The 27,111-nt window shown below is 41.8% G+C and overlaps 1 protein-coding gene across 1 annotated transcript in view; it reads left to right on the plus strand.

The window, feature by feature from the left end:
- The window catches only part of PSMD1 (proteasome 26S subunit, non-ATPase 1), a 74,594-nt gene extending 49,461 nt beyond the window's left edge, over positions 1-25,133 (plus strand). The window contains exons 18-25 of the mRNA XM_049803585.1: positions 2,736-2,852; positions 11,190-11,292; positions 15,881-16,050; positions 17,762-17,854; positions 19,458-19,550; positions 21,913-22,059; positions 23,924-24,078; positions 24,921-25,133. Coding sequence (XP_049659542.1) covers positions 2,736-2,852; positions 11,190-11,292; positions 15,881-16,050; positions 17,762-17,854; positions 19,458-19,550; positions 21,913-22,059; positions 23,924-24,070 — 870 coding nt within the window. The 3' untranslated portion in view covers positions 24,071-24,078; positions 24,921-25,133. The remainder of the gene's footprint in view (positions 1-2,735; positions 2,853-11,189; positions 11,293-15,880; positions 16,051-17,761; positions 17,855-19,457; positions 19,551-21,912; positions 22,060-23,923; positions 24,079-24,920) is intronic.
- The last annotated feature ends 1,978 nt before the right edge of the window (positions 25,134-27,111 follow it).

Raw genomic sequence — 27,111 nt, forward strand, 5'->3', positions numbered from 1 at the left:
GAGTTTTCATACTGTCAAGTTGCCACTGAACTTTAAATGTATGTTCAGTACTCCAAAATCAATACTCCTTTGCCGTTGGAGTTGATCTTTTACAGATTGCTTTAGGGGGAACAAGGAGGTGCCAGTGACAGGAAAACAGCAGGTGTTTTGCACAACTTCTAGCTCCTTTGTTCTTTCCTGTGATAAGCAGTTCATGGAAGATCCATGTAGTAAAGCCAAGTGCAATGAAATTTAATTAAATTTACAGTAGTTTCAGGTGTGGAATTCACAGCCAGTAAACTTTATTCTCACTTTGTAAGTGTCAGTGAAGGATAATTCTCACAGATGATAGCAGGGACCTTTTGGAGTAGGATTCCCACTTCTGCTGTGGGAAGTGAGTGCTCATTGGGACAAGTGGCAAGTAAACTTGGGGATAAGCTTACTCTACTTCACCCACGTGTATATAATCTGTACTGGTACTGGATGACAGTTTCAAAACAGGTGCACAGACCTTTCATGTAGAAGTAATATTTTATGCTTCTGAGTCTTTGATAAATCCCACACTGTACCATCCCTTCCTCAACTGGTATTAAACATCTGGTCTGTGTCTCTTGCAAGTGAGTGCTCCCCAGCATGTCACTTGTGTTGTGAACTGCACAGAACACTGACATACGCTGCCTGCCATCTTTAGTATCTAAAGCACGCAGGCTTGAAAGCAAACTGAATGTCCTATTGTTATCCAAGTTGCTTTATTCTCAAGTGGAAGGTGGAATCAAAGAGCTAATTATTTTTAACCTGCTGCACCAACAAGTTGATTTAAGTGGAAATGCTTTTAGTCACACAAAAAGAAGTCTGTTTTATTTCCAGATACATTGTGTGATAAAGACCTAAACCATCTGATTACATGCAGACATGTCTTCCAGAGCTTATATTAGTAGGTTTTGAAGGCCCAAATATATTCAGTTTTGGAGATTGGAAAGTTCAGCTTTTTGCCATAGTGGATCTTCCATATGTGGTATTGAATGCGTGCAAAGAATTAACGAGTCACCTTCAGGTGGAGATGCATAGCCTCCAAGATAGGTCAATTCGGAAAAGCATTTTAAGCAAAGGCATGATATTATTCTAGAAGTGGTTCTTAGAAATAGTGTTTTGTATAAAATCAGCTTGTTTTTAAAAGCCTCACCCTGACAGAAGTAACACCGGGAGGGATCAGTGCTGAGAGACTCATGCACTCAACTGTGTTTGCTCATGTCCTCAGTTTAAGTATGGCCAGGAGAGAGCTCTGTACAAGAGATTGCCAGGTGATTCTGACTTCTGTAATTAGAGTATCACATAACAGATTAAAAGAACTCTTTGAACTTCTTAGGGTGGATGTCTGTTGTCTTTCCTGTTCCAAAGAGTGTCTAACAGCTTGCTCACGTGCCATTTTAGAGTGCTTTTAGAAAGCCCCTGTGTTGCCACAGACCAAATTTATCTGTGCAGCCCATGGTTGTACAAACTGTTATCTTAGGTTTATTCTGCTTAGATCTGAAGAGCATGGTTGCTGAAGGCTGGCTGAGCTCACTAACAACTTGCTGCTGTTGAAACAGGTAGTCTTGGTCCCTCCTGTCACCTTTTGCTCTGTCTCATGTCCAGCTCCCTAGTGAGCGGATTCAGACACAAACTCAGAATACTGACCCAGATAACAACAACAAAAAAGGGAACAGTTCTCGGTTGAATTATGGAGCTGGAAGAGCTCACCGAGAGGTGAGACAAGGGCTGCAGCTAGCACAGGGAAAGGGGAGGGACTGGGTAGCTGAAGGGAAATTGAGGAAGGAGGAGGATCTCCTTTTGGTAGCAGTAAGTTTAGATGAGCTCAGTTGTCCTGTGTAATGTACGCTGAGGACGTTGCATGGTTAGAAATGAATTTGTGTCTGTAATAATTCTGAGTATATTGGAGATGAAAAAATGTGCCTAAAGAGAGGATTTACTCTGAGATGCCTGCAAATTGCCCATGCTGTTCTTGCATACATCTAAGCAGCATTTATGGCAATAGACTCTCTTACAGCTTTTCATAATCAATGACTACATTGAAAGGAATGCTTATTGATAGATCATTGCAGATCATGTTCCTGTTGCAGTTAGCTGGGAACTTACTGAATTTGAAGAAGCAATAGAGCATTTTGAAATGTTTTTAAAACGTAGATTTACTATACGAGTGCTCAAAGGCAGCCCCTTTTGATGTAGGTTTGAAATGAATGCTTTCATGTGATGCTAAATGTTACAGGTTCTAACCATAAAGTGTACCGCCAAGAATTTGGGACCTGGATTGTTCTACCATCTTATTTTCTAACCTCCAACATGTTGTTTGATATCTCTGGTTCATTTGTTCCTTACGCAGAAAATGAAGGTAATCCTGATGTATTTTGTTGGGAAGAATGGCAAAGAAAGTGTACAAATAATTTATATGTACTATTTAAGGCATGTCAGTGGTTCTAATGTGATTAATGCATCTGTTGCTAACAACAACTGTTGTTTATCTGTTGCCCTATTTCTGTAGGTAGATCTTGTTCCATCCATCACTTGTTTTTTGTGCGGTTAGATTAAAATCCACAGAAATACAGATTTCTGCTTCATTTACCAAGAACAGGCAAAATATATTAAAAAGTATATCTGATAGCATCAGTCTGATAACCTTCTATTAGAGTACTGAATCCTGGGATACTGAAAATAATAGTATTAACTTTGCAACTGCTTATTTCTTGGGGTTTTTTCAGGAAGCAATTAATTTGCTGGAGCCAATGACAAATGATCCTGTGAACTATGTACGTCAAGGAGCTCTGATTGCATCTGCCCTTATCATGATCCAGCAGACTGAGATTACCTGCCCAAAGGTAATGTGGCATTCGTTACATACTGGCTTGTTAGGTGGAAAAATGGTCTTGGCTGCCAAATGTTTAGTGATTGGCACTGCATGTAAGCATTGGCAAGAGAGTGTATGTGCCTTTTAAAGAGCCAGAGCTGAATGCACAGCAGGAAGCTCATGCATGGATCAGAGCATGCACTTTTGAATGGAAGAGTAATGCATGCTGATCCAAATATGCCTGATAGATGACAGCATTTTAACTCTAGATGTTACAAGAACAAATGCTCTTTCTTAAAAGGTCTAAAAGCATCTTGTAATGATATGAAAGTGACTGTCTTCCAGTAACACGCGCTGAGGCCTGTATGCTCATGATTTATGTGCACACCATTATTTGGTAAAGAAGTTGGTTTTGATGATAGTAGGCTTAGTTTTAGATGTGTCACCCTGCAGGGAAGTCCTGTTCTAACTATATTTCTTTTGTAGCTAGTCTTCACCTGAAAAGCATAAACAGTTTCTGCTGTCAGAACTGGCTTAGTGGCTTTATAGCAAATACCTTTTTTTTTAATGGAACCTTTCTTTCTGCTCAGAAGGCAAAAAGGATTGCATGTGCTGTGTTCAGCTTTTAAAAACAGTTTGCCCTGTGAATATATGACAGATGATGGTATGCAAACATTTGTACAGACTAAAAGTCTACATTAATAGAAGCTTTGAGTTTCCACATTTCATCTGCTCTGGTGAGCACTGAGGGAGAGCAGTAGCTGGTACTTTGCTACTCATCTGTCATATATGGGTTGCTTTTATTGATGTCATTTTAGAAATTGAACTATGATAAAAACAGCCACTTTTTTACTGCATTTGGGTGGGGAGAAAGAAAAAACCTCTTCGTCCATTTACTTGGGAAAGTCAGCAAAGGAGAGCTACAAATATAGGTGTTTGGGTATTTCCAAGTCATGGAACATGAAGATTTTCTGGCAGACAGTTTCTTCCTTTGAATTATTAAAAAAACCAAAAAACAACAACAACAAAAAAAACCAAAACCAGTTAGTTTTCACTGAGCAGAATCTGCGAGTGTTGTTTATATTATCAGAATTGTAGTTCAACTGAATAAACCAGTGGAGAACATTAGAGTTCTGTTGGATCCCCTCATCTTTCAAGATACAAAGTCTCTTCGATGTGAAGTTGAATTATCTTTCTATGGAAAGAAACTGCTTGTTGTTTTTATTGTTTCTTCCTTGGTCAGATGCTTGGAATGCCAGCCCTTAGTATCGATCAGGTTTAATCATTCTGTGCTCCTCTAATGCTGGGCAAATTGTATAGCTCTCCTGTGCCTAAGTTTCCCATCTGAAAGAAAGAAGGGTGATACTTTCTTCTATGAAAGGACATTATGAGAATAAATTCATTTTAGTTTGCAAAGTACCCTAATCCTTTTGGGATGACAACTGCAGACTGCTCTGAATCAGTCAGACATCTGAGATGGTTGTGGATTACTTGCTGGGTGTGTCTAATGGAGTTTCAGTCTTTTTGAGATGATAGGTGAAAGAAAAGTGCAGACAGGAAAACAGGTAGCAAAAACACAGATTAGTTTAGGTGTGTAATAAGTCAGAACTCTTTCCCCAAAGAGGCTTGGTAACCTTGACTTCAGAGCTACGTGTAATATCTAGGCTTGTTAAATGCGTGATTAAAATAGTTGTCTAGCAAATACAGGATGAGATGTATAGTCTGGGGTTCAGTGGCTTGTTTAAAAATGGAGAGAGGAACCAAAAAAGCTTTATGCCAGAGCCTTGTTTGAGCCCAAATTTGTGTGGTGTTACATAATATATTTACAGAAGGCATTTCATTACCCAGTCATAGAAGCGCTGCAGATCTTAAAAAAACAAACAAACAAAAAAACCCCAAACCCTACAGATTATAAGGTAATAAATAATCCCTGAAATATTTTGCTAATTTAGGAACTAAACAGAGAATATATAAATCTACTTGTTTTGAACACCCCAAAAGTTAGATATAACCACCACAGTTTCTTGCTCAAAAGTAAAAGGAGTATTTTGAGGAATCTGCTGCCAATGAAGTTATTTATTATCCATGGGAAACTTTTTTTGGAGCTCTCTGCCAGTCTGAAGAAAAATTAATTTACTCTGATGTGAAAGGGTGGAATTCAGAAAACTAGCCATTTTTGGATTACAGTGACTTATTTTGCTCTGATTAGATTCCTAAGTGGCACACTGGTGCACTGTGTGACAAAGTGTCTAACCTGATATATGTGAGTATTTGCATTCCTGGTTAAGCAGCTAGTAAGAGGACCATGATGGATCTCATACACCACAAGCTGTACATGTGGTCTTGATGGGGTTACAGAGAAGCTAAATTTTACGTATCATCATCTCACCACAGCTAAATACTTTGTGATGCTTTGCATGTGAGAGATAGTGATTTTAATAAAGATTGTGACCTATAGTCTGACCACCTTCCTGTCATTACTTTTCAGTTTTGTCTGTTCTTGGATTATTTATTATTTTTTTTAAACTTCTTGTTTATGAGTTTTGGGTTGGAACGACTTTAAATTCTCTGGTGATAATTTGGGATGAAAACGGTAGCAAACAATCTTCCTTGAATAGATTTAGATTTTTCAGAAATAAAATAACTTCAGAGTTTTGAGAGCTGAGCATTGCAATGCTGATATGCCAGCAATAAACAAAGATTTAAGAATCAAAGTATTTTGGTTTAAAAGAAACCATTTTTCTTGTGAGAGAATGTAGATGTATGCCTTTGAATCACCTTTGCTGTCCTCTTTCCTTTGTATTTGTCTTCCTCTTTGTCATGCTCACTCTTTATTTAAACAAATAATATAAAGAGTTTAAATAAAGAATTGTCTTTCTATGGAAGTCCCTTGAACTTGCAAGTTGCTTTAGTGCCAAAAGGGGTAGCAAATCTCATGTAAAGCTGATTTGGCCTCTTTGGAGTTGAAACACAATTCCTCCATGTGCAGCTAGCATGACTTTTCCTGACCTCTGTTGATACATTAAAGAACCATATTAGTGCAGTATATAGAACAATAACAGGTTTATTTTGTGAAATGGAATCCTAAATTATAGATGTGGTGAGATCATTGTAACAGAAATCAATGACAACTTCATTATGTATTTGTGACCTGCAGGGCAATTAAGACAGCAATTTTGGAGACAAACTACATGTCTAACATCTTGAATCAAATTTACTTTTTCCTGTATTTGTGTTAGGATAGTTATCTTGGCAAAATGAGAAGATAACAAGCAAGGTCAAGGCTTTTCCTCCACCCTCCTTCAATCATTTTGGCCTGTTATCTTTAAGATGTTGTGAAGAAACCAGGACCAGAGTGCTCCCCACCCCATTTAGATGAAATACTAGGTCTTGCTAGGATACAAGAATGATTTTTGCTATATTCTAGTAGCACCTTCACATTCCTTCGTATAAGCCTATTACTGTTAGATGCTTGTGCATACTGTATGCTCTTTCAAGAGAGCAAGCGTATGCAGAATAACTTCAGCTTTTGAAGAAGACAGAACATGCAAACAGTTTAAAACCTTTTTTATTAAAAACAGATTCCTTAATACTCTTGTTGTTAAGACCTTGCATTTACAAAAGGCATCATGTACATCATCTGCCACTGTTTCCCTTAGTTACTGTTTATTAAATCTTATTCTTAACAATCTCATGGGCTTCATGTGTGTGAACGTTGACTGGTGGAGGGAGAAGTGGTAAACAACCTGATAAATGATAGCCCCTCGGGTTTGTGGTAGGAAATGGTGCTGTATCATTCTCGTGTCTTAAAGCCTGTGTTGTTTCCTCAGCCTTTCCAAGGTTGTGCATTTGGCTTCATTTGAAATCGGTGGCATGTTGTTTTGGCCAGGACTAATTATCCGAATGGTGTGTGTGTGTATTGTTAGTAAAGATGAAATGAGTCACTGTCTACATTTTAGTGTTCCTCCTGGAAGTCACACAAATAAATTTCTTGATAGCATTTCCAAATGCTCTAAAATTTTTAAAGTGCTTGAAGATTTCAAGGGAGAAACAGAGCTTGTGGGTTTCATAGCATATTAAATAAACCTATTCAGTAGTTTGGGATGTTCTTCTTGCTGTGGTTTGAAGGAAGAATAGTAGCAGATTAAAGGGCTCTACTACACAAACTCTGGCACATTTTGCTTCAACAGCTTAAGAAATTGCTGTCTATTGACATCTTGCTCCATTCTGTAGGAGGTGAGTGCCCCAACGGCAAAGGCAGAACTGAGCTTTTGTCTGTACTGCTCTTGCTTTCTCCAAAGTGATGGAGCAATGGTTCCATGTGAGGCTGCTAAAGCACCGTTTCCCCAACAGAAAGGAAAGTTTTCAGCTGGGATCTGATCCAGTCAAAAATCCCATTCCTGTGAAGCATTTGCTTTATAGGAACAGCCTGAAAAAGCATGCAGGCCTATTGTGCATTTGAATGTTGAGGCAGTCCTTCGATGTGGGTTTGCCTGGTTCCTAAGGACAGATGGGGTAGTCTCCCACCCTTTCATAGAACAATTTCAATTCCACTGACGTTAAAGTAAAACTTTGGAAAGGGCATGCTTGCTCAATACATTTTCCAGGGTTGGCAGTGGTCCGTGGCTCACGATGCACAGGTATGCAGAATTTATCTGAAAGCAGAATGGTCTTGATATGGCATTACATGTTTTGTATTCTTATAAGTAGAGGGTATAAGGACTATGTCTTATGGTAGCTGTTCGGCGCTTGTTCATTGAACACCTGCTCTCATTGATTCCCTGCTGTAACCTGTCCATGTCTCCTGGAGAGTTGGCAATTGATCTGCTCGGGTTTAGCAGCCAGGTTTTTGTTCCTCGGTCAGTTGTTGGTGTCCTGGTTAGCTCACTGCCCTGCACGGTGTCCTGGTGCCTGAGCTGTTTGGTTTCTGGTTTGTGGTTTCTGGGGGTTTTTTAATCTGCTCTGGACTAATGTACGTGTGAGTAGGAGTTGTGGAAGGCGTATTAGGGAAAGAATGCTCACAGGGGCAGCATGCCACAACCAGGGGAGGTGGATGACTCCCCCTGCTAGCTCTGCCTTGCCTTTCCTCGAGTGAGGCGTTTCTGCCCTCTCTTCCAAGGTGCTGCTCTGTCAGACTTCAGATGCCAGCATGAACGTTAGCAGTTCTGCTGGATGTCTTCTCACTTCACCCAGGGTTTCGTTCTCTGAAGATTTGATTATGGTATAAACTCCAGATTACAGTCCACTGAACAAGCTTTGTAACATCCGTCTGTTTTTAAATACTCCAAACCCAGAAGCTGAGCCCAGAGTCATAGGAATGATGTGCTCTAAACAGAGGCACTGGAATCCTACTGCTCAGTTCAACCAGAGGAATAGTTTTACATGTTATTTCTGTGTCTCTGTGTGTCTGTCCCAAACAATATCTGAAGGCTTTGGTTCATCTAGCCTGCATGTGGTTGCCCTTGATACTGCACGAGGCCCCGTTCAAGGTTGCAAATTCAAACTAAGGTATTTTTCCAGTGTACAAGGCATCAGGCCTAAGAAACAAACTATTTTTATTAAATGTGTAAACCTCCTTGTAAGCTTTTATAAATAAAAATTGGGAGAGCATGAAAAAGCATAAATGGAATGAAGCAAGGGCAGAGTTTGGTCAGTATATCCTGAATAAACCCTGTATTGTGTGTGCAGTATCTCCCTGCCACACATCTGTCTGTGTGGCTGCCCTGAAAATGTATGTTGCTCCTTTTTCTTAGCTTTAATAAATGCAAGGGAATTTCACTCACCTCTTTTTTGCGGACAGGGACTAGTAAATAAAAACTTTTTAATGCGAAGGGGAATTGGTGAATAGAAAACTCATATTAGCACAGAAACTGTTGGACTTACTTAGACTGAAAAATGGAAATAGCTGCTCTTTTTCCCCTGTCAGTTTTAATAAATGCCTCCTGCTCTAGTGGAGAAGTGTTGTTTTGTTCAGCTTCGCTGCTCCTGTTCAAAAGTGGCTGTCTGCTCTGGTACTTCATGGTTGTGGAACTGTTCATTTGTGTGAAACAAAGTAATTTTCATACAGTCATGTTTAGCAGGTCATGATTTACTTATATGAATGTTAGTGTCTTTTGACTGTCACAGGCTGGTTTAAATCTCATCAGGTGAGATGCCATCTAACCTGTTAGTGCTGAAGAGGTGACAGGTTGTACAGCTGGATTAGTGGCTGAAAGGGCCAAGGCAGAAAAGGTATTGACCAGACAGTGTCTGTTCCTTTAGGGCACCTGTGTTTTAAGTGGTGTGATGAGTTAATGTGCATTGAGAACTATTTTGCAGAAAACACGCAGTCTTAATCTGAAAGGCTAACCGTGCCCTACCACTAAGTGCTTGCACTAAGTGCATAGGGCTGCCAGGCAGCATTGTGGCTCTTGGGTATAATGCTCGTGGGTTGGAGAGGCAACCTCTGTCTTCTCTCCATCCCAGACATTGGACATAATCTCTCAAAGGTACAGTCTCAACTTCTTATTGCCTCTGGTCAAAAATTCACAGGTGAAATGTGGTGAAATTTATTGCTAGCATTACCTTGGCTGCAGGAGTACCTCATGGCTCTGATGTGCTTTTACTGGAGAATCTCATCTCGTGCTTTGCTGAGAAACCCCTGCAGTTTGATTTATCCCGTCAGTCAGCTCTCCGTTCTGTTTTGATTGGTGGTTGGTTTTTTTTTACCTTGATGAATCCCAGTTTAACAAAACGTTACTCCCAGCACAGTTCTCACGTAACTGACTCAGTTGTATGAATGGTTGTTGTTTTTCATGGGTGTGAAAACTCTTTCTGTAAGCGTTTTGAGATTCCCTAGTGCACCCCAAGACAGGCCACATGTGCTAGGGGTGATGCCTGAAGGCTGCTCCTCTGGTGCTCAGGGCTGCCCACCCTTAGCATAGCTCTGGAGCTTGTGGTGTCCTGCATGGACGGGATTCTGGCTGTTCACTGGGTGCTGTTAGCAGCCAGAAGGGCCTCCTGAGTGTCATAGCCAGTGTTTAAGCCTCCTTCGCTGGTACAATTAGGTGGTGGGAGCATCAGAGGCTGTGCAAGAGTACATCCCTAGTGGTGGTGTTGAAGTTTGGCCTCTGCCTACAGCAGACACTAGGTTGTTTCACAGCTGAAAGATAGGACCTTTTTTCAGATGCTTGTCACTGAGGAAATATCACCAGTCTCATGGAGAGGCACATACTCTTTGAATGTGAAAAGTGGCTAGGGCGTTGTGTGGTATTAGGGTTTTATACTTGGAAACTTCTAACTGCATTTGCAATACTAGAACTGCTTGCTCTCTGTCTCCAGTGGCTGTGTCTGGCCCTACTGCCTTGAGCTAGAAATTTGCCCTCTCACCTGTGGCTGCAGATGTAGGAAGAGGAGTTGGGATACCAGCAACAAAGTGGACCAGTAGTGGGGAGAAGCTTGTTTAAGACATCTTGGAAGGAGCCTTTTTGAAAAGACCCACCCTTTGGTTTTGAGCATGTCAAAAAGATTCTTCCAGACATGCTGTGGATGGGATGCAGCTTCCCAGGTTTTGACTGGGTTGCAGATTGGGATTTCCTGGTCTGCTTTTTCAGCTATAAAAATTACTTGACCTCTGTTGTTGCTCCACTGTATATATTAAATGATGTAAGTTACTAATTTGTGGTAAAGCCTTAGATATTGCTGGATGTGATACTGTTAGGTGTCTTCAACACTTAACCAGTGAAAGTTGAAGCTGTTCGAAGCAATGACGATAACGTAAGCAAAGGTTTAGCAATTTTCCTTACTAATGTGCACTTAAGAAATTGTGGTGAACATACCGTGGCATAAACTGTTACTTTATTAAATATTTTTGTTAATGATTTTCACTTGAAAGGTAGGAATGCAGTAGCAAAATTTGCTCATGACACACTGTAGGGGCATTATCAATACAGCAGAAATATTGTACAGGAAAAATGGAATATGTTTGAGGTTTTCAGCAGTAGGAATTGGAGGAAATTTAATGAAGTGTCCTATCACACACCTAAGAACATATAGTAGTTCTTGCTACAAACCCATCAGTTGGTCTTTTATTCCAGTGACGTTCCAGAGATTCTCAGGCTATTCCTGTAAGGCCTGCAAAATGTGGTTTGGAAATGCGTGTCCGTCCTGACTATTTTAAAATCTCTATATGGGTATCTTCAAGTGGCGAAAGCCTCTGTAATTAATTATTAGTTGGGATGACTTGTAGCACCAGTGACTACAGCTGTTGAAAGACAAACGTTGTCCTATGATGCAGAAATCCAGGATGCTTCCATTAAAGACAGAATATTGGCTCATGCAATCAGTTTTATAATCTCTCTCTCTTTTTTTTTCTTTTTTTTTAATCCAGGTCAGCCAGTTCAGACAGCTCTATTCTAAAGTGATCAATGATAAGCATGATGATGTTATGGCAAAGTTTGGAGCAATCCTGGCACAAGGCATTCTGGATGCAGGTAATTTCCCAAATATTTAAAGCAGTCAAAATTTCTTAAACTTGTTTGGCTACAATAGCTGTAATAGCAAATTTCATTTGGGAGATGAGGTGCTGGCTTTACGCCTGTTGTGTAATAGTAGCAAGAAATCTCAAATTTCAAGTAATTTTAGTTAATCGAAAGAAATAAACCCTGTTTTGTAGTCTCAGCTTCTGTCAGCGTGCTTCTGTTAGGAGAGACTCAACCCAGTCATTGGGGCAGAACTCGTGTCCAGAAGTCTGGACAAATATGATCTTTTTGCTCTAAGTCTGTTTTGTCACCCTGAATGTTGATTTATAGCACAATAGGTTGCGTCTTTATTTTTCTAAGCAGCTGCTCCAGAAATTTGGAAACCCTGTAGTATCCAGTCTTCATATTTTGCTTTTTCTGTTAAAACCTGACATAACCACTTTATATATATATGTATTAAATATGTTTTTAATAACTAGGTTTTGCCTCTTTCCTGCTTATTGAGAGGTGTTGCACAAAGAGGGAAGCACAGTTAACTGCATCAGTGTTACTTCGAAGACTCAGTTTCACAGACTACTATCTTTTTCCATCATAGAAAACATCACCTCATGAGTGTAAATGACTAAATGTTGAGCTGGGGTAGGATTCTCTAAATGCGTTAGCATTTCACAAGGACCAAACTGCAGGGCCTATTAAGGAAGGTTTCTGTAAACAAAGAGGACAGACAATGTTTTGTTTTGAATTTTTTCTTCTGCTGGAGTTAAGACTTGTGCAGTGCAGCGCTGTGTGTGTCAACAGCACCCCCTTTCCAAGTTTCCAAGCACAGTTTCTCCCATCTGGTCTCTCATGCTGTGGCCTTTTCTTGCCGTGTACCTCCTTCCCTGTGGTGGGTAGAAACAAGCTGGTTTTCCCTGTACTCTGACATCAAGGTTAGTCCTGAAGTCACATAAGCAGAGGAGTCTCCTATATTTGTCTCTGTGGCATGGCTTAAGCACAGCAGCATGCACTATGGTTATACAGTGTCTGTATGAAATTACTACATCTCCAAGCCATGTGGTGGGGGGAGAAGAACTTAGGGCTGCCTGCACCTATCTGCGTGGAAGCATGATTAAAAAGCTCTCTTCCTGGTGGGCACGCAGCAGCCAGGCTGCTCTGTGCTCTATGACTAGGGCTACTCAGAGAAGAAAGCAACGGGAACCACCTTCTTTATCTTTCTTGCCTCCCAGGTACCCCTCCTGGATCTCAGACTGAGCAATATTCTTGGTGCAAGACTGTTGAATAATTTTGGTCATTCCCATACTCATACTGTGTTGCTGGGAAGCCAGAGCCCAGGTGGCTCAGATTTTTTCTCTCAGCAGTACAGACCTGCTTCGAATTCTGATCTTTAAGATTAAATCATAAAAATGCAGCTAAACCATTATTTGCTTCCTGTGTCACTCATGTATTTTATAATGACTTGGGAACCAGAAGCATCCAATTTTAATAAACTACATGTGAATTTGTGCCAACTTTAACCTCTTTATTTCTTGCTGAGTGACTGGGGGAAGGCTGTGAACTACCCTTTCTTGACCTACTGTAACTTTCATTAGAGCCTCTTAAAAGAATAAATTCTTTTTATCTTTCCCATACAACTACAAGTGCTTATCTGAAACAATGAGCTATAGAATTTAATTATCACTACCAGGAAGAAAAGGTTCTTTGTGTCATCTTGCCACAGTTGGGGCAGTTGAGTTTGGGGTTTTTTGTTGTTTTGTGGGGGTTGTTTTGTGGGGGAAGGAGAAAAGTATAATTCTTTTCCAATGACTTTGATTAGAAGTGCAAGATTTCCAGTGCATGACTGCAAAATGATGCACTGGAGGTGGGTTTTTTTGCTCTGACAATGAGGCAGTCATTAGACTGGTGGTTTCATGGAAGGAGCAGGTACCTTGGGAGCACTGAAGTGGTAATGAAGAATTTGGTCTTTGTCTAATTCTTAGGCCCTAGCAGCTACATTTTTACTTCTTTAATAAAATAAGAAAAATGTAGACACTTAAATTTAACTTAGAGATTTTTTTTCCCCAAAAAACCCCTCTGAACTTTTATAATGCTACCCTTCATGTACAAACATGCTCTCTTGTTCCAAGCTGATGACTCCCTTTCTGTTCTTTGCAAAATCAATGTGCTTTATTCTCTGGAGTATGTATTTGTAAATGTGAGGTACGAAAGGGATATACTGATGTAATTATGGTGTCAGCATTTTACCTGCTTGAAAACTATTTTGCCCTCTGGACCCTAGGTATCTTCTCTGGTTCTTAATGCCACATTTCTCAATCAGTGAGAAAAAAGGAAGAGTGGCAGTCACTACACAAATATCTATGTAGTATATCTGGAAAATCCTTTTCTTGATATTTGGGAAGGGTTTGGGTGGGGTCAGCAGGGCAATGGGTTGGGGACAGAGTGTAGCATTGGGCAGTGCAGACTGAAGCCACAGATGCTGTTGACAGCCTGATGGTGACTGTACTGGATTCTCCACAGTTTGGAGACATTTGTAAAGAGTGATGAAAAAGAAAGTGTCATCCAAATTACAGAGGAAGGAGTTGTCTATCTCCCCATTGCTGTCTCTCCTCATAGCCTTTAGAACAGCCACTTTAATTCCAGCAAACCTTGCCACAGTGACAGTGTGAATTCTGGGAGATGGACCTTACAGTACTACCCAAGGAGCCCTGAAAATTTTTTTTGTGTGTTTTTTTAATTATTTTTTTTCAGGCATCATATCACAGCTTTCATCCATCCAGCCAAAGATCTGGAATGTGTTCCCTTTCAGGCTGTCAGGGCTGCTACTTAATCATGAAGATAAATCACAGTTGTGCAATATCATGTCTCCCCACCTTTCCTGCTCCCTGCAAAATCCTGGGAGTGAGGGTGGGCTCTGTGTGGGTGTAAAACAGCAGAAAGAAGTTGCATGACAGCATCTTTTGAGTATGAAATCTGTTACTCATCCAGGAAATTCCAGAGATTGGCTAATATAATTCTAAAGGTTGAAATAAATTCTGAAAATTAAAGTCCAAAAGTTTTACAAAGTCTAGTTAAGCTGCTTATGCAGCAGTCACTGGCTGCTTGATCCACAATATCTGCAGGTTACTGACTTGGCCCTTATACAGTGATGCAGTGAAGAAAAGTTCAAAATAAAGATGTGGGAGAAGACCAGAAATTTGAGTGTGTGGTGTTTGACGTGTTTAAGGATAGCACAAGACCTCAGGCAGTCCCTCCTTAATGCTGTGGCAAATTCAAGTACAAGGGTGAGAGATTGGTATTGGAGAAAATAATGAGAAGCAGAACAGACCTAGTAGTAGGAAAAGACAAGACCCTATCATTGCCATTTTTCAAAGAGGCGGCTGGAAGGAGTTATCTAGCCAAACAGCAGGAGATCTATTGCTACCACAAAAGGAAAAGTAAGGAGACAGTATGTATGCAGAGTATCCTACAGGAGGGCATAAAAATCCCCTATTTTACACTGCTTCTCCTGGGACTAACTGACAGATACCCAAGATGAGATTACTGCTTCGTTCAGGGCTTTCATTAGTTTTGGCAGCAAAAATTAATTTTGCTTGTCTTTAAAACTCAGACAGCTCCATTGCTTCCTGGCCCTATCAAGGTGGCTGTTTGTGCAAGGCAGGGGAGTGCTACTCCAGTTTGGGATTTTCAGCTACAAAGCGTCCCAAGTTTGCAACAAGTGGGTGTTTGTATTTTAACAAAGTTAACCTCCCTGCACCTGGTCTTGTCAGCAGTAATGGTCTTGCCTGGTGCCCTCTTCAACTCAATTCACTGTGTTCATCAGAAGACTGATCAGATTAACACTTCCTCACTCTGTCTGCAAGCCCAGTCTTTCAATTTCATTTCTAACTGGATGTTTCTGCACTACATCAACATGTGGAGTTGTATGTATATGTTATACTTTGCAAGTACCAAGCTAAGACTTGGTTGTCTGGCAGAGATGTAATTTTGCTGCAAAGACTGCAGGAGCTTGTCTCTTCGCTGCTGAGATTGATAACCTCTAGAAACAACTTCTGAAGTTGCTGCTGTTTACATTTTTTTCTACTGAGATGGTGTAGGATGAAAACCTAGGCATATTTCTTCTGAATAACTGACAGTTCAGGGAGGCAGCCACAGAAATAAAAGCTTCTGTATGCACTGTCTTTGTATATACTCTTTTTCTTGTGAGTCTTGACTTGTGGATCATCTATATGCTATGTTTTAAAATGGCTTATTGCAAAGGCTTGCCTTTTTCTCCCCTTCTCCCTGCCTTTTGCATTGTACTTTTGTTTAGCCTGTATCCTGGCAAAATGAGTGTGGAAGGGCTGTATTCGTTGATTGTGTTTGGGTAATATCTAGCAGATAGAGTAGTTTGGTTGTTATGCTGCCCGTCTGTTTTACTGTGTAAGCTGAGATCACAGTAAAAGAGGGAGGTGTGTTCCAGAGGAGAAAGCTGACAGCATTGTGGCCTGGATTCTGCTGTGTAGTCCTCTTCACAGCAGCAATTTTAGAGATGCATTGCTCAGATGTCTTTGTGGAGTACCTAGGAATGCATTCATTAACTTATTTAATTTATGATTCCTTACAGGGGGCCATAATGTAACTATTTCACTGCAGTCAAGGACAGGACATACTCACATGCCTTCCGTGGTGGGGGTTCTGGTATTCACCCAGTTCTGGTTCTGGTTCCCCCTGTCACACTTCTTGTCACTGGCTTTTACCCCAACCTGTGTCATTGGCCTTAACAAGGATCTTAAGGTATGTAATGAGCAGAGAGGAGAAGAGGTGCTGATAGCTGCTTGAGGACTCAGTAGTCTGGGAGGGGTGTGCATTGATTTGTTGGTCTTCTTTGCATGTCTCCAGCCTGTTTGTGCCAGAAAAGCCACTAACTGGAAGAATTCTGAAAAGCAGGCTTAAATTGCAGAGCTGGTGGTGGGAATGGGGACAAGAAAAATGTAGAGAGCAGAATTTGACCCCTTCACTTCAAAGTAGCTTACAAAGAAAGGAACTCTAGTCAGTACATGTGGACAGAAACCACCCCATTATCACTCCAGAAGTTCAGGGTTATTTTAAAAAAAAAAAAAAAAAAAAAAAAAAGTGTTTCCCCCCTGCCCTCCCAAATAAATCATGTGGTGTTCTCTGCTAGGAAAGCTAGCAGTGGGAAAACAGGATCTGTTTGGATTCCTTGGGGGATAAACATTAAACCAAGCAGTCATGGGTACTGCACTTTTTTTATGCATCTATTCTTCCAGCTGATCAGCTGTGGTATGGCCCCTGCAAGCTGTATACCATCCTGGGTCTCCTGTGCTGAAGAACTGAGCTTGTAACTTCCACAAAAAAAGCTTCTGAATGTGGCAGTGCAGGGGTGTGCAGCCCCCTCCGGTCATTGCTGCAGGGTTATTCTGTGATGCACAGAGCATGCATAGGTCTGGGTTGCTCTCAGTCCCTCTGTGGGATTGAGCCAGCTTGCTGGATTGCAGCCCCTGAACCAAAACCTTAGGGCTCTATGTTGCTCTTCATCACCTGCCTTGGGCTGAGCATCAAATCAATCTACACACAGCTCAAAATTCTCACTGTGTTTGAAGAGAGAGGTTTGCACGAAAATGCCCTTTTTTTTTTTTTCTCCTTTTTTCTCTCCTCTCTGTCCTGAATACTTCACAGGGGTTGCATTGCTGCTTGTCTCTGTGCCTCCCCAGTGGTGATGGGCGCAGTGCCTTTTTGGCTGCTTAGCTCTACTGCCATTTTGACTCCCTCTCCCCATCCCTTAGAGTTTCCAGGGAGTCCAAACAGTGGTAGGTCAGGTTATGTTGTATAACTTGGCTTGCATACTAAAGCCAGCTACTGGCTGGATGTATGTTATGGGCTGCACCACACCCACCTTGCTTCCTCAGAGTCCCTGTTCTATTGTTGAGATACTGCAGAAATTGATTCAGTTTAAGAATTTGGATTGGCTGTCAAAAGATGCTTTCTGCCCTTGCTTAAGTAGCTGAGAGTAAGAGAATATGTGACATTGGTAACCCACCCCCAAAATGTACTGTTCTTTTGCAAGAGGTGAATGTCAGTCAGTGCTTGGTTTGTCCTAGCGTGCGTTGACAGAGCAGATCTTCACTTAGATCTTAAACCAATTTTGTGTTAATACAAGCAGGCACAGCAACAACATCAAAACCACAAAAGCTTCGAAACAATGAAAACAAAGCATGGTGTGAATAGCGTGGAGTGTATGGAGAAAGCTAGGAGAGCTTGCCAGAGTCGAATTATAGAATAATTAAATAACATTGTTCTAGTTGAACTGTTGCCACTGATAACAGTTTCTCAGCTTCCGGAGGGGGAGAAGGGGAAGCTTGTATTCTTTAGAGGATCTGTGTATGTCTCTGCTGGAAGGAAAATGAAGCTAAAGTAATTATTGGTCTGTGGATTTTTTCCCCCTGCTTTTCTCATCTCTAACAATTTTTTTAACTGTTTATCTTAGATGCCAAAAGTCCAGTACAAGTCCAACTGTAAGCCGTCCACATTTGCCTACCCCCCACCTCTTGAGGTACCAAAGGAAAAGGAGAAAGAAAAGGTATTTGGGCTAGCTTTCTGTGTTGTAAAGACTAACCCTGTTTCTCCCACCTAGGATAAATATTGACTTTGGTGGCAATAACAGGGAATCTAAAGAGCGAAAGAAAAATTGGCAGGCGCGATTGTCTCTGAAAGAGAATTCTAGCTATTTTTTCCTATTTTTGTGCCCTGGACTGTTGCTGATCATGGCATACAACGGTGGTGCTACTGAGTTGCTGGAACCTCCCTCATCTCCAGTGGTCAAGCAGAAGCATGGATTAAAAAAACTGCTTTCCATGCCCTACTGATTTCTATGTGTGTATCATGCAGCACCTAGCACAGCAGGGTCATTGTCGGTGACTTGGGCTCCAAAGTGCTACTGCAGTACAAACACTGAGAATGTTAAGTGGGATGCTTCTCAAATAGTCCCATATGGAAGGACAGAAGCATACCTCGTCTCAGGGCAGTGGGCTCATGTGCTAGAACAATAGCTGTCAGGCCCATGGACTGCAAAAAGGTAAGTGTGGAACTGAGAATATCTAGGTATTGAAAAGGAAGAGATGAGACCTGTGGGATGACAAGTGGGACAATAGTGGAAGTAATTTGTCTCCTGGTGCAGGATGATAAAAGCTGTTGAGCAGACCACAGCAGCAGGCAGAGCAGCCCTTAGGGAGCAATTGCAGCAGTGGAGACCTCAGGCATGTCATGCTGATGAATGACATTGTGTGAAAACTGTAAAACATTTTACCAGAATTGAATGCTGGGCAGGATGGATTTCTGAGCCACCAAGAAACCCAGAAATGAACTCTAATGAAAGGCAAAGCTCAGTGCTCATAGCTGCTTTCTCACCTTCGGAATAGGGTGGGAATTGGACAAATCCTTTCTCTTTTAAACTTCCCTGATTAAAATGTGCCAAGAGCCCACATTTAGCCTAGAAAGCCTCACCAGCAACATGACAAATGCAATTGCTCCCTGTCCTCTCAGAAAGTTACTGCCTTACAGAGACAGTTACTGTGGATAGAGATATGCTTACCGGAAGGGAGATGGGCTGAATTCTTGTATTCGAGTGTTGCTTATGGGTACTTTCTGGCTCAGGAGTGCCAAAGCCTCCCAAGGGCTCCTCCATAGGGCATTTTTCGTACCTACTTCTTTAGATCAATGAGAAACACAGCTGTGTGATTAGGACAGTGGAACAGCTTTAGGTCATTCTAAAGAGTATCTGTATACATGTTTCTTTACCTTGGAGACTCTGGCAACAGGTTTTCCAGTAACAACAATTCTGTTTGTTGCTCTGTTAAAAATAAATAAATAAACCTCTCATATAGAGACCTAGACAGTAATGATTAATCTCTAAATTAGGAAGTTTGCTCTCCTGCTGCATATGTGGCTGGACCCAGTCTGCATTCATGGCATTTTTTTGTCCCATCTGTGCCATTTATTTGCTTTAATGGTGGTGTATTTGTGTCTCAAACAGAGCAGTGGGTAGGAAATGGAATTGATCTTATTGACACCTCCGCTGAGAACTGACCTAATACTGATTTCCCTTTGTTCCCCTGCCTTGGGAGCTGAAGCACAGTGTACAGTGTTGCTGTCATGCTGAATGCCTCCTATGTTGACATATCCAGGTTTCCACTGCTGTGCTGTCCATCACTGCAAAAGCCAAGAAGAAGGAAAAGGAGAAGGAGAAAGAGAAGAAGGAAGAGGAAAAGATGGAAGTGGTGGGTGCAAACATTGAAACTTAAATGTCTTCTTCCCACCTTTATAAATGTGGAAGGTGTGTCATGAAAGCTGGTACCCACTTAACGCTGTCCCCCCTGCCACCCGTGTTAGTTCTGAGCAAAACGTTAAAAGTACACGTTTCAGTGTACTGCATACATAGGTTAGCATCTTTACTCTGTGTATGTGTTTGTGTGTTGTTAAAAGCAAGAGGTGGTATTATTTGTGAATCCATTATTTCTGAGAAATAAATCTTTCTCAATATTGTTAATTAACTGACTTCCTTAAAGGCAGAAGCTTGTTTTGATAAAATTTATGTGCCTTTAACTATATGAACCTTTTGTGTATTATTTCATTGCCTGCTGTTTCTAGACCAAGGGAATTTTAGCCCTTATCCATGTACTTTTATTAAAGTGGAAAAAATCCTAGTAGTTTTATGTCCTTGGTACCTCTGACCTTTTAAAAAGGACTCAACATTGTAGCAGTTGTTTGGCGGTGTCTAATTCAGTTGAGAGTGCTGAAGAGTTTAAACTTTCTGGTTGTGCTCGTGCTTAACCCCCTATTCTGAAATGTTCACCTTTTTGGCAGCAATCTCTTAGGTGCTTTGCCCGTCTATCTAAATGCGAAACATTTATCCACACCCAGCTCGGAACCAGCTGAGCTTTGAGCACAGGATCCATAGGCTGCTTGGTGGTTATGTTGAGTGCTTTGGTCCTCTGATTTCTTTCAGCTCATAGACTTGACACTGGAACTTGTCATCCTCATCTGTGAATAATGTGTCATCCTGGAGCAAGCTGAGGGCTAGAGAAATGACTGGATAATGAATTCTTGGTGGTTGTTGTAATTTGAAAAACATTTGGCAGCTAAAATCCTTGCTGCACCCTAACAAAGGACCCTTCCTTTTGTGCTCTGCTAACAGATGCAAATATGCCAAGAACAACTGTAAGCTGAAAATGAGTTATGCTGACAAGCTCAGTAGAAACCTTTCTGATTCCCCTGTAACATCTACGCTAGAAAAGCAGCATGGTCAGGGAATTTTTGGCCTCTTTAATTTTAAAAAGAAACACACAAATGGTATGTGAAGGGGTTGTGGCCTAAGATCAAAGGTGTATGTGTAAAATAACCTTCCTAGACCTACTTAGGTGTGGCCATGTTGTAGGCACTGAACTTCATCCAGTTGGCCCAGAAAATGAATCATCTCATGTGTGCAAGGTAGAATGTCTGGTTTTTGTCTTTTTGCTCCTTTATCAAAGCTTCCTTGTCACCAAGCTCTGCCTTATCGTAGAATTACTCTTACAGCGCTATATACTAAGCAAAATGTGCCTAACAGATGCATTTTTCTCCTAAAATTGCTACAACCTACAGTTAAGTACAGGTGTTGAGAGGAAGCAATATATTAGAAGGGATTCACTGTCGTGTCTGTATGTGTGTACTCTCCAGATGTCTGAAAAGTTTTCTTGGTTGAATCGAGCAGAAAAACGAAGACAGTAAAAAGGGAGCTTGCTGCCACCTGCTGTGTTCGAGTTGAGTGTTTTGTCATTGTCCTAATGTTTTAGAGCTATAATTGCTTTCCTGTTTTTCTCTTATGCCTGTTACATGACTAGTAGTCCATAGCTTCCAAGAGATCTGCACAGCAACGAGCAGTTGCCACACCAGAGAAAGTCCTGTCTGCTGTTACAGGGCGTGCCATGCATTTGGTGGTGTTCCAGATCATTTCCTATTGGTTGTTACCATCTTTTCTGCAGTCTTTTTTGGTTGCAACCCAGATGTTCCTGAGCAAGAGGGAAAACATCATCCATGTTCTTAAGTATGTAAAGGATGCTGTGTTTTTTCCTTCTGAGCTTTTTGCCTCTAGCTGCTGAGTCATTGGTAAAGGAGGACTTAACTGCAATTCCCTAGGGAGTCACTGAGGTCGAGTCATTTTGGTTGAGCTGCTGTCACTACCAGTAGTGTGAAATGTCAGTGATAGCTTTAGAGCTGTGAAAATACAAGGGCAGCTTCTGGCAATTTTCATGTGCTCAGTAATGATATTAAAGAATCTTCAGTTGTGAACAAAAAGCGGTGGTTGGGTTTACAGAAAAAGTATTAGAAAGGGAAGCTAGAGGTAAACTGTTCCACTACCATGTCTTGTTGAACTTACTTTCACCTGCATTTGAGAGGGAGGCATTGCCTTGATGAGGGCACTTATATCCACACTGGCATTGCCTGTGCCAGCTGATAGATACTGTTAGCTTGTTCTCAGCAGAAGAATCATTTCTCACCTCACTCTGGAATTTCTGCCTGGCTGTACCTTACCCTCCTGAACTGTGAAAGGTTTAGAGATTACTGTTAAAATCATGTTAATGTTCTCCTCCCCCTCCACAGGATGAGACTGAAAAGAAGGATGAAAAAGAAAAGAAAAAAGAGCCTGAACCCAACTTCCAGCTTCTGGACAACCCAGCCAGAGTCATGCCTGCTCAGCTTAAAGTTCTCACTATGACAGAGAGCTGTCGATACCAGCCTTTCAAACCAGTAAGTGTCACCTTCCTAGTCCATGTGCTTGACAGAGCGTTCCCAGTGCTGGGCTTGTGCGTAAGGACCCAGAAGTTCTGTAGGTATGTGAGAATGCTACTCACAGCTGGTGCATCACTGTGATGTGTTACAGAGATTTGCAACTTCACTGTTGTCATATTTGTTTTTTAATGCCCCACTCTCCGAATGTTCACATGCATTTCTAGCTGGGAGAAAGCCAGAGCTGCTGCAAACCTTTTCACCCTGCTAATGCTGCTTTATTTTTCCTTATTCTTCTGCATATGTCAAACGCTGCAATGTGGAAACCAATCAGACATACTCTGTGTATTATTGCCGAGAGCGTAAAGAAGGAGCCATCATCTTTACAACAGGCTGAGAAGTTGTACAGGTTCATTGTCAAAGTAGTGAAATACATTAGGACTTGTACTGGAGTTTTATTATCCTGCAGTGGGATTAATACCCAAATGGAGGAGGTTTTTTCATTAAGTAGATTTCCTATTTGGTGACATCTGACCTTAGAAAAGTACCTTCATCTCCTGTTACGATAGAGAAGAGACAGCATGTGATTGTCAGATGGAGAATGAAAAAGATCTTTTAGCATTAAGCCCAAGGGGCAACTAACTTTTTTTGTGAGATGCTCAAATATATTGCAAAGCTAATAAGCTTGCTCCTGACCTCTAAATCTCCTGAGTCAAATTCTTCTGGCCTTTATTTTTGTTCAAGAAATAACACCCTTGACTTCCCCATTTTGCAGGATTATGCATGGGAAAATGGTGTTCAGAAGTAGTAATTTTTTTTCCAGGAAAATAGTCATGTTTTTAATAAATGTATTTCCTGGAATTCTATCAGCACATTGGAATTCGCTGTGCATCGTTTCCTTTTGAAATGTCTCCTTTAGCAAAGCTGTGGAAGGATTTTTTAGTTTCTACCCATTAAAAAGAAAGAGGAGGTGATACAAGTGATACTTCAATTGGGAAGATCTGCTGTGTGGTCCAGTAAGTGTCTGCTCATGCGGCTGAAATGTGGACATATGTAGCTGTTTGCTTCACTTTCAAAAAAAGCCGAGTCCTTGGTGAGGGGAGTGCAGTTTCCAGCCTTAAACCCCCATAAATAGATTTTGAAGAGAACAGAGCAGTGCAATTTTTTGCTGGGGTTACGGTGTGTAACCAAGGAGGCTCTTGAAAAGGAGCTGTTCTGGACCTTTGCTCTGCTTTGGGGAATGCCAGAGTAAAAGGCCTCTTTGAAATGCAGTTTATAGCCTGGAATCCTGCTGTGGTCAAAGCCCTGATCCCATCCAGGCGTGACACAGCACTGCCTCTTTGTACCTTGCGTTTCAGTCCTGGGGACACACAGATTTGCTTCAGCCTGCCAGGATGTTTGATTGTGATCTTTGTAATTAATTCCCCTTTGTTTTTACGAGGCTTTGCTAATAGGATTCCTCAGTTGGTGGAAGCTGGTGATCAGATTAGTCTCTGTTTCAGATAGCCTCCTGGGAGGCAGCTACACAGAGAGGCTTCAGTAAGCTTTGTTGCCCTGAAAAGATGAGCCTTATAAAGCAATTATGGTTCAATTAGTTTTCATGTGGAAAGCCCCAGACTGGGACTGGGGTAAAGCTGTGAATCCAGATGCCATTTTCTATTGAACTGAGACTTAGGTAGTGGAAATAAAAAAGGTAGCTGGGATAGGCTCTGTCTGTTCCATCCCCTTATCAGGGAGGGATCCAGGTGAGTGTCAGACACTTTGCTCTCTGAAGCTCATTCCTGCTATGGTGTCTCATATGGCCTAGGATAAACACTGTGGCCACAAACACTCCACCATGAGGCAGAGGCAAGCAGCTCTAATGCTTACTGCACTTGTCTTGCAGCTTTCCATTGGAGGCATCATCATTCTGAAGGACACCAGTGAGGATATGGAGGAGCTGGTTGAACCTGTGGCAGCTCATGGTCCGAAGATCGAGGAAGAGGAGCAGGAACCTGAACCACCAGAGCCCTTTGAGTACATTGATGATTAAGACCTGAGGTACAGTGCAGTGCGCAGAGTCACCTTTATTAATCCCAATGAAGGAAAAGCCTCTTTGGATCAACTGAAGCAGTCACCAGCGCCCAGCACTCTTGTTTTAGCTCTTTGGCAGCTTCTGCACCAGATTCAGAAATATGCTCTGTACCCATTTGAAGAGTTTGGCAGCAATAAAAGAGAAGTCCACTCTTCTGGATCAGGCCTGACCCAGTTGTACTGGTTCTGGTCTCTAATCTCACAAGCCTGGCTGCTCTTGAGTAGAGCCTCACTGGGCAGAGTTAGAGCAGTGCATGGTGTCAGAGGCAACAGCTGAGCTGGGAATAATCAGCTCATGAAAGATGGTCCCAGAGGAGCGAGTGGTTTATGTAACAAAGCTGTCATCTACTTGACCTCAGTGTGGCAGGATTGGTCAAAAGAGAACTGCTACTCTGCTTTCTGGGGTTGTCTTGTCTTTCCAGCAATTCTTAGCAGAATTTAAAGACAGTCCAGTCATGGGCTCTGTGGTGTTCTCTGGGCCTGACATAAGGATACTTGTAGATTTGTTCCAGGCAATGAATGGTGCAGTTCTCAAGGTACTTGGTTAAAGTGCCTGAACTGATGTACAAGTTTCTCACTGAAAGACAGAAACCCTGTTGCTTTATTTCCAAATATGGGCTGGCATGTCCCAGTGCTCCCAAGAGCAAAGATTATGCACTTGAATTGGTGGATGGGCAGGAAAACAAACTCCTTGCTAATAACTGTAAATGTTGCGTCAGTGGCAGGGTCGGGTGAGTGTGTGGGGCCAACCACAAGAAGCCTTAGTTAAATATGTTTGCTCTTCTGGTTTCTCTCTCCCCCTCTTCCAGGATCATGTCCTCTAAAGAAGACACTATGCTTGATACCAGAAAGACAGACATGAAGACCTTCCTATCGAGATCTGCTGTTCAGTGCATGCAGCCCCAATCTGTGCTGAGCTAAAGCTGATAGTCCGTGTTTTATGGCTGAAGAACAGATATATGCTATTTAGTGTACTCTTTCACAAAACCTTGTTTTCAAATAAATATATTAAAAACTCTTGACAGAAAACTTGCTGCTTTAAAAAAAAAAAAAGGAAGCCTAACAACCTTCTTTTCTGCTCACCCCAAATGTTAAAAACTAGACCCAAGTCCTGCATTCTCCTCCAGCAAAGCTTGGCTGACTCTGCTCTTCTGTAGAGTCGTCGGGATCTGTGCACGTCTCTGCTTTCTCTAGCACTTGTTTAGGCTGAGCAAGGTCACCAACTCCAGTCTGGCCCAGATGTAGCGCTGATGCTACAGAGAGGGCAGGTCTCTACTTGCCAGCAGCTGTCCAGATGAGGTCTGCTTCCACATTACCTCTGTGATACTGACTTTGCACTGATCTTCCCCCTTGCTCATCCTGGTATTTTGTGTGTGTGACAGTATGGGGCTGAGAGAAGGGCTCTGGGTGTTAGCGATGGGGAAATGGGGGCATGTTTCTTTTTGTTTCACAGAATCCCCTTTTTTTTCCTGTGTGCTTTCGCTGTTTTCACCAAATATGAACATAACTGATGCGAGCAGGCAGCTAGAAATACATTACAGGCCTAGATGGGGTGAATCCAGACATGCAAGTTGTTACACTGATGTGCATCATTAGCCAAGGCAGGATTTACAGTCAGGGGTATGGAATGAGCAGCAGTCAGAAGGAAGGAATGCTGCTCAACCGTTTGCTGACCAGCCGGCCTCTCACCTGTTGGGCTGTAACGCTTCAAAGCGTACGTCACCAGTGAGCCCTGGTCAGCTGTAAACCAAATGCTGGGCAAAGCTCCATCATTTGAAACAGCACATAAATGAAATGAGATTTTTGTTGTATGTATGTTGGGAATATTTTGTTCCATGTGAACATACCACAAGCTCATATGCATTGGTAAGGATGGAAGACAAATCTTGCATGTAGCGCCTGGGACCTTTTCCAGCAGATGGTTTATTTTGGTGAATGTTACTATAGCAGTAGAATAGTCTGCCTTTGTTCTCCACAAAGCTTAAGCAATACAGAGCAGAGGTATGGGACTGAAAGCCAATTTTGAGTCCTAGGCTTCAGTCAGAAATCCCTGAAGTTGAAATGTTGTTTCATTGAGGGTGCTGGTCAGAGCTCGCAGCTCTCAGCATGATCCAGATCTGTTCTCCCATGGAGCAGAGCCAAGAATTAACCTGAAATGGCTATAGACAGTGTTACTGTCAGTGAAACTGGAAACAAAGAGGGAATCACTGCTTCAATTCTGTGGTCATTCAAAGTGAGACCTGGTATTGTGGTGCAAGAAACAGAAACTGGACAAATGTGTGTTGTGTGTCTTTCTGGTGCTGTAATCCCTTCCCTTTGAATGGGTACCTATATCCCTTACTCCTGTGTGTTCTGCTGATGCCAACCAGTGTGGTATGTGGTGTTTTTCAGGTAATTTGTTAGAAATGCCTTGTGTCATCTTATAAAATACTGTGTAGAGGGGAGGACATTAGGAGGAGAAATGAAAACTCATTTGAGGTCATTCAGCAACCTGCCAGACAGCTAGATATTGTTGGGAGATTTCTAGAATCCGAGTAGAAATGCTGGGAATAACTGGCTCAGAAGGACCTGAAGTCCTATGTTTATGCCTTGGCCGAGCTGTGAACAGGCTGCTTCTATTCACAGGACTTTTTGCTAAGCCTTTCATACTGTAACAGACATTTCAGGGTAGCCAGTATATTCCTGGCGCTTGGAAAGGTTTGGTTCTCAGTGTGGCTGTGTAAATCTATGCACAGAGCAGTTGCCACTGAGCCAGGTACTGCCTGGGGTACCATCCAGGAGACTTGAGTCTTGTGCTAAATGATTTTCTTGTCCCTGTAAGACCACTTCTGCCCCTGGCAGTGATGTTTCCCAGAGCCCTCTTGGCACAAGTGAATGTAAACACCTCAGATAACCCTGAACTGATTTTTCAGCTGCTGCTCTGGGGCCATGCAGTAAGGTTACACTGAGGCAGTCAGATTTTTAGAGGAGCTTTTGGTGGCTGTGGGGAAAAAAAAAGGC

The sequence above is a fragment of the Accipiter gentilis genome, chromosome 6 (assembly GCF_929443795.1).
Source record: "Accipiter gentilis chromosome 6, bAccGen1.1, whole genome shotgun sequence".
Taxonomy (NCBI): Eukaryota; Metazoa; Chordata; class Aves; order Accipitriformes; family Accipitridae; genus Astur; species Astur gentilis.